This window comes from Callorhinchus milii, unplaced genomic scaffold (genome assembly GCF_018977255.1).
Source record: "Callorhinchus milii isolate IMCB2004 unplaced genomic scaffold, IMCB_Cmil_1.0 Scaffold1, whole genome shotgun sequence".
NCBI classification, from domain to species: Eukaryota; Metazoa; Chordata; class Chondrichthyes; order Chimaeriformes; family Callorhinchidae; genus Callorhinchus; species Callorhinchus milii.
The window spans coordinates 8,309,742-8,317,363 of NW_024704742.1; the positions used below are offsets into that span (position 1 = coordinate 8,309,742).

Consider the following 7,622-nt stretch of genomic DNA (forward strand, 5'->3'; position numbering starts at 1 on the left):
TTTCCTAACATAGTATCATCTGCAAACTTGGAAATTGTACTTCCTATACCCAAGTGGAGTTCATTTATATAGATCAAAAACAGCTGACCCTGGGGGACACCACTGCACACTTCCCTCCGGTCAGCTTGTGAAGGGAAGAGTTGGGAAGGTCATGTTGGTTAGTGACGTGTTTGTTCTTGTTGCCACTTTGTGGCAGTGTCCAGGCTGAAGTTGGTATCCACCACGACCATAAGGTACCGATAAGAATCAACAATTAGGATTGATGCCCCTTTTAACCATAAAAAAAATTCACTGTGGGCACTAATAATTGTCAGGGTTACATATAACCTTTATTTCAGCCTCCAAACTCCAAGCAAGTGATGGGATTGTGGTGAGTTGAAGCTCATCTTAAAATATATAATCCTTGCATTTGATATAGCGCCTTATCATCTCTTCGAGACGTCTCAAAGTGCTTCACAGAATATACTGTAAAGTGAACTGACTGTATATTTTGTGGGCAAATGCGGCAGCCAACTGCGCATAGCAGTGTCACACAGTTGTGGATTGAGTGACCAAATTATTATTTTTCTTTTTAATTTTTTTGAAGGGATTATTACCCCAGGAAAAGTGATCTGCCAATCAACTAACAACTGGATTCCTACTTTGCTAGGTGAATAGAGGTATGTGGAGTTAGGAAACTTGCCTAAGGTTTTGCCGTCTTTCCCCACATTCAGGGCATGTTGTGTTCAGATCAGAAACAGGGGTCAATCTGACTAAACCAGCTCACAGAATCCTTGAGCCATGTTGGGGAGGGGGAGGCAGTGGACAATTATCCAATGTGGGACTCTAACTGATTTTCCATCCTGCCCAAAACCAAGGCAAACTAAGGCTCCTACCTGGCTGAGGTTAATAACCAACACACCAGGGTTCCACTAACTTTGTGTGGCTTTGTGCTGCACCTGGTACATCCCACTCTGTGTGACTGAGTATTGGGTATGGATGCAGTCTGACTGGTGGATGGAGTTACGCAGAGTGAGAGGGACTTGGAGAAACATCAGTACAGATACAAGCAGACACCGTGAGCTGGCCGAGAGGGAACTGGACATTCATCAGTAGAGGTGAAGTCAGACCCAACAGTGCGCTGTCTGGGAGGAGATACTGAGCCTGACAGTATGAGAAACTGAAGAGAACGATGCTGCAAGTGAGAGGTTTCATCTTTAGCAAGAGTTCTGTTGAAGAGTCCTTGGTTTTGCTCAGCCTTGAATTGCAGGATGGTCAGCCCCACGCCTGTGACTTGCAGTAATGTAACACCAGCTTTCCATCGCTTCCGAAACACTGGGAGAGAGAACGAGGTTAGAGCTTCCAACATCAGACTCATAGAATTTTACAGTACAGAAAGAGGCCATTTGCCCACTGTGCCTGGGCCGGCTCTTTGGAAGAGCTATCCAACTAGTCCCAGACTCCCCCTTTTACTCCAAAGCTCTGCAAATTTTTCATTTTCAAATTCCCTTTTGAAAGCTATTATCGATTCTGCTTGCACCACCCTTTCAGGTAGTGCATTCCAGACCGTAACAACTCTCTGGATAAAAGTATATCTCCTCATCTCCCCTCTGGTTCTTTTGTCATATTATCTTCAATCTATGTGCCCTGGTTACTGACCCACTGGCCGGAGGAAACAGTTCCTCTCGATCTACTCTATCAAAACCCCCATGATTGTGAACACCTTTATTAAATTTCCTCTTAACCTTCTCTGCTTTAAGGAGAATAATCCAATCTTCTCTAGTCTCTCCATACAAGTGTAGTCCCTCATCTCTGGTATCATTCTTGAAAATCTTCTCTGCACCCTCTCCAAGGTCCTTTCTGAAGTGTGGTGCCCAGATTTGGACACAATACTCCAGCTGAGGCCTAACATCACACAGACAAATCCGAAACCCAAGCACATTATATTACAATAAGAAGAAGTCCTGCATTTTATTTCAACATGAAAATGTTTCAAAGAGCATTGGGGAGAGTTACTGTTGTGTAGTAATTGCATCACTAGGCAAACGTTACAGCAATTTTGCACACAACAATGTCCCCTTCAAAGAGGCATGCATTGAATAACCAAGTTATCTGGGGGATTGCTTCCCACACACTGGGAAAAATTCTCATCTCTTTCCCACAATGTCGCAGGAATGCCAACATGAGCAGGTGCAGATCTGCTCACCTGAAAGACAGCAACTCCGTAATAATAATTCCTGCATTTGATATAGTGCCTTATCACGTCTTCAAGGCATCTCAAATGCTTCACACAATATACTATAAAGTGAATTGACTGTATTTTTTGGATGAAACACAGTGGCCAATTGCTCACAGCATTGTCCCGCAAACATTCAGGGATTGAGTGACCATGCAACAACAACAAAATTACATTTGTATATGATGAACACTGGTTAGGCCTCAGCTAGAGACTGTGTTCAGTTCTGGGCGCCACACTTTAGGAAGGATGTCAAGGCATTGGAGAGGGTGCAAAGGAGGGTACCAGGAATGAGGGACTTCAGTTGTTAGGAGAGGCGAGAGAAGCTAGGATATTCTCCTTGGAGCAGAGAAGGTAAAAAGGAGATTTAATAGAAATTTTCAAAATTATGAAGGGATTTGATAGGATGAACAAGGAGAAACTATTTCCACTGGCGGGTGGGTCGGTAACGTGAGGACATTGATTTAAAATAGTTGTTAAAAGAAACAGAGGGGAGGTGAGGAGAAATGTTTTCACGCAGCGAGTTGATCTGGAATGCATTGCCTAAAAGGGTGATGGAAGTCGATTCTATAATAACTTTAGAGTGATATAATAATAATAATAAGTTCTATAAGTTCTATAATAATAAGAGATAATTATTTGGGGAGGACAAGTTTGCAGGGCTATGGAGAGAGAGTGGGGAGTGGAATTGATTTGGAAGCTCTTTTCAAAGAGCCGCCACAGACACGATGGACCGAACGGCCTCCTTCTGTGCTGTATAATTCTATGAATATTAGTTGTTTCATTTTATTGTATTTTTGAAGAGATTATTACCCCGGAAAAGCGATCCGCCAATCGACTAAGAACCAGGATCCTATTTACTGGTAAGTAAACAGGCGTATGGAGTAAGGAAAATTGCCCAACATTTCGCCCTGCTGGGAATCGAATACGAGTCCTCTCGCTTGTGAGGCGAGTGCTCTAACCACCACACTACAGAAAGCCACAATTCAGTGTTCCTCCAGTACAGAACAATCACAATGAACAGTAGTTATTCCCAATGACTCACTCACCTGGTACAGGGTTCCCACATCCTGTTCCGGAGAGGGAGCAAACGATTGATTGACGTAGATGAACTGAAGACAGAAAATAGTTGGGCTTTAGTCACGATAATCTGTATAATTCACCGCCACCCACACACACACTCACCCCCACCCACCCACACCCTCACCAATCCATCCACACACTCGCCCCACCCACACTCACTCCCACATACACCCACCCACCCACACACCCTACCCACACACTCTCCCAGGCACACTCACCCACCCACCTCCACACTCTTCCCCCACCCATGCCTACTCACCCACGCCCCCACCCACCCCCACACACACTGTTGCTGCCACCTTACCAGCTGCTCTGCAGGTTCTGCTTTGAGAAATTTCTTGATGAACAGACTGAGCGCCTGGATTGTTCGTGATCGCTCCACCGTCCATTTCTTTTGCTTCATAATTGGTGTGTCACCCACAGCCTTCAATAACACGTCAACTGTGTTTGGGGAGGAGAGAGACAACATGTGAGAGACATACATGTGCGCACATACACACATACAGTGAGACACAAGCATGCAACAACAAATTACATAATCGAGAGGAAGTCCCACCCACACTGAGACACAGTTTTACACATAAACAAACTGTCACACTGACATACACAACAAGATACAGTCTCACACACACAGTAACACGCAAAGGGACACATACCAATGAGACACAGTCATACATACTGATCACAGACACAGTAACACATACATTGATACTGGACTCCTGTAGCTTAGGGGTTAGAGCACTCGCCTCCCAAGTGGAAGGACCTGGGTTTGACTCTCGGGCAGGGCAAAACTTTAGGCAAGTTTCTGTACTCCATCCGCCTCTGTTTACCTAGCAGTAAGTAGGAACCTGGTTGTTAGTCGATTGATGGATCGCTTTTCCCAGGGTTATAGCCCCTTCAAAAAATAAAGAATAATTTGGTCACTTCAATCCACGACTGTTTGTGGGACACTGCTGTGCAATTGGCTGCCATGTTTAACCCACAAAATATTGTCAATTCACTTTACAGTATATTCTGTGAAGTGCTTTGACGTCTTGGAAGATGTGATAAGGCACTGTATCAAATGCAAGAATTATTATCGTTTCTTAGACACATGGCCTCACAGTGATACTGACACACAGACACACAAGTGATACTGACACACAGACAGACAGTGATACTGACACACAGACAGACAGTGATACTGACACACAGACATACAGTGATACTGAGACAGACACACACTTATACTGACACACAGACACACAGTGATACTGAGACACAGACACACAAACTTATCATAGAATCATAGAATTTTACAGCACAAAAGGAGACCATTCGGCCCATCGTGTCTGAAAAGAGACGGCTTTGAAAAGAGCTATCCAATTCAATCCCAATCCCCCACTCCCTCCCCATAGCCCTGCAAACTTGTCCTTCCCAAATAATTATCTACTTCTCTCTTAGAAGTTATCAAATCGACTTCCACCAGCCTTTCAAGCAATGCATTCCAGATCCAAACAACTCTGTGTGAAAACATTTCTCCTCACCTCCCTTGTTTGTTTTAACAACTATTTTAAATCGGTGTCCTCGGGTTGCCAACCCACCCGCCAGTGGAAATAGTTTCTCCTTGTTCATCCTTTCGAATCCCCTCATAATTTTGAAAATTTCAATTAAATCTCCTCTTACCCTCCTCTGCTCCAAGGAGAATAATCCCGGCTTCTCTATCCTCTCCTGATAACTGAAATCCCTCATTCCTGGTACCATCCTGGTCAATCTCCTTTGCACCCTCTCCAATGTCTTGACATCCTTCCTAAAGTGTGGGGCCCAGAACTGAACACAGTATCGAGCTGAGGCCTAACCAGTGTTTTATAAAGGTTCATCATACCCCGTATGCTTTTTTAACAGCTTTATCTACCTGTCCTGCCACCTTCAAAGATTTACTTATATGAACCCTCAGGTCTCTCTGTTCCTTCACCCCCTTTAAGATTGTACCATCAGCTTATATTGCCTCTCCTTATTCTTCCTCCCAAAATACATCACTTTGCATTTCTCCACATTAAACTTCATCTGCAATGTATCTGCCCATTTTACCAGTCTGTCTATGTCCTCTTACAGTCTGCTACCATCTCACCATTTACTACTCCTAGCTTAGTATCATCTGCAAACTCGGAAATTGTCTTCCCAAAACTCACGTCCAGGTGATTTATATAGATCAAAAACAGCAGTGCCGACCCCTGGGTAACACCACTGCACACTTCCCTCTGTCAGAAAAACAACCGTTCACTACCACCCTGTTTCTGTCTCCCAGCCAGTTCTGTATCCATGCAGTCACTGTTCCTTTCATACCGTGGGTTTCTAGTTTGTTTACAAATCTCTTATGAGGCACTTTATCAGATGCCTTTTGAAAATCATATAAACTACATCAACTGAACCACCTTCATCCATCCTCTCCGTTACTTCATCAAAAAACTCTTATCAGGTTTGTTAAACATGATTTGCGTTTAACAAATCTGTGTCAGCTGTACTTTATTATTTATCCTTCTGCCCCTTTTTGTACAAAAGAGTAACATTTGCAACCTTCCAGTTCCCTTGCAAACCCCCAGTGTCCAAAGAGGATTGAAAGACAGTGACTGACACAGTGACTGACAGTGACTGACACACACAGTGACTGACACACACACAGTGACTGACACACACAGTGAGACACACACACAGTGACTGACACACACACAGTGACTGACACACACAGTGAGACACACACACAGTGACTGACACACACACAGTGACTGACACACACACAGTGACTGACACACACACAGTGACTGACACACACACAGTGACTGACACACACACAGTGACAGACAGTGACTGACACACACACAGTGACACACAGTGACTGACAGTGACTGACGTGGTGACGGTATATGATCAGTTGCTGATGAAGCCGCAATGGCTTTTCCTCACTTTTTTTCTTCATGTCCCCGTCAGCATCTCCCGGGGCTGAGCTGCCGGTGCCCGGGGGGGGGTCCGGGGCTGAGCTGCCGGTGCCCGGGGGGGAGGCCGGGGCCGGGGCCGGGGGGGAGGCCGGGGCCGAGACGCCTTCACTCTCCACGTCCGCCATTTATACACCGGAAACGGCAGTGACGTCACCATCGAGCGTGTCAGAGAGAGGAGGGGGAGTGGGGGGGGAGAGGAGGGGGAGTGGGGGGAGGGAGGGAGGAGGAGTGGAGGAGGGGAGTGGGGGGAGAGGAGGAGGAGTGGGGGGGAGAGGGGGGAGGGGGGGAGTGGGGGGGAGGGGAGAGAGGAGGGGGAGTGGGGGGGAGGGGAGAGGAGGAGGGTGGGAGAGGGGGGAGGGGGGAGGGAGAGAGGAGGGGGGGGAGAGAGGAGGGGAGTGGGGGGGGGGGAGAGAGGAGGGGAGGGGAGAGCAGAGAGGAGGGGGAGTGGGGGGAGGGAGAGAGGAGGGGAGGGGGGGAGAGAGGAGGGGAGTGGGGGGGAGGGGAGAGAGGAGGGGAGTGGGGGAGGGGAGAGAGGAGGGGGAGGGAGAGCAGAGAGGAGGGGGAGTGGGGGAGGGGAGAGAGGAGGGGAGTGGGGGGGAGGGGAGAGAGGAGGGGGAGTGGGGGGAGGGAGAGAGGAGGGGGGTGGGAGAGGAGGGGAAAGAGGAAGGGAAGTGGGGGGGAGAGGGGGAGGGGAGAGGAGAAAGGAGGGGGAGTGGGAGAGGGAGGGGAGAGAGGAAGGGAAGTGGGTGGGAGAGGAGGGGGAGTGGGGGAGGAGGGGAGAGAGGAGGGGGAGTGGGAGAGAGGAGGGGATGGGGGGAGAGAGGAGGGGGGAGTGGGGGAGGGGAGAGAGGAGGGAGTGAGGGGGGAGGGGAGAGAGGAGGGGGAGTGGGGGGGAGGGGAGAGAGGAGTGGAGAGAGAACGGAGGGGGTGGGAGAGGGAGGGAGAGAGGAAGGGAAGTGGGAGGGGGTGGGGGAAAGGGGGAGTGGGGGGGGGGAGAGAGGAGGGGAGTGGGGGGAGGGGAGAGAGGAGGGGAGTGGGGGGGAGGGAGAGAGGGGTGGGGGGGGGAGGGGAGAGAGGAGTGGGAGAGGAGAAAGAGGAGGGGAGTGGGAGAGGAGGGGAGAGAGGAAGGGAGTGGGAGGGGTGGGGAGAGAGGAGGAGTGGGGGGAGGGAGGAGGAGGGGAGTGGGGGGAGGGAGAGAGGGGAGTGGGGGGAGGGGAGAGAGGAGGGGGGAGGGGTGGGGGGGAGAGAGATTATTACACCACCATTGGCGTCTCCATCCAAACCTTGTACAAGTGTGTGAGCAGAGCGTGTGTGTGTGTGTGTGTGTACACCCTTTTGGTGCTTTCAAT

General features: G+C 48.8%; 1 protein-coding gene across 1 annotated transcript; it reads right to left on the reverse strand.

Moving 5' to 3' along the window:
- Positions 1–644: 644 nt before the first annotated feature.
- On the reverse strand, positions 645–6,398 carry atg12 (ATG12 autophagy related 12 homolog (S. cerevisiae)). Its single transcript, XM_007885239.2, has 4 exons — positions 6,242–6,398; positions 3,603–3,739; positions 3,265–3,327; positions 645–1,314 (listed from the first exon to the last, which is right to left on the reverse strand). The coding sequence occupies exons 1-4, from the start codon at positions 6,396–6,398 to the stop codon at positions 1,255–1,257; spliced, it is 417 nt and encodes a 138-aa protein (XP_007883430.2). The 3' UTR covers positions 645–1,254.
- Between the last annotated feature and the right edge of the window lie 1,224 nt (positions 6,399–7,622).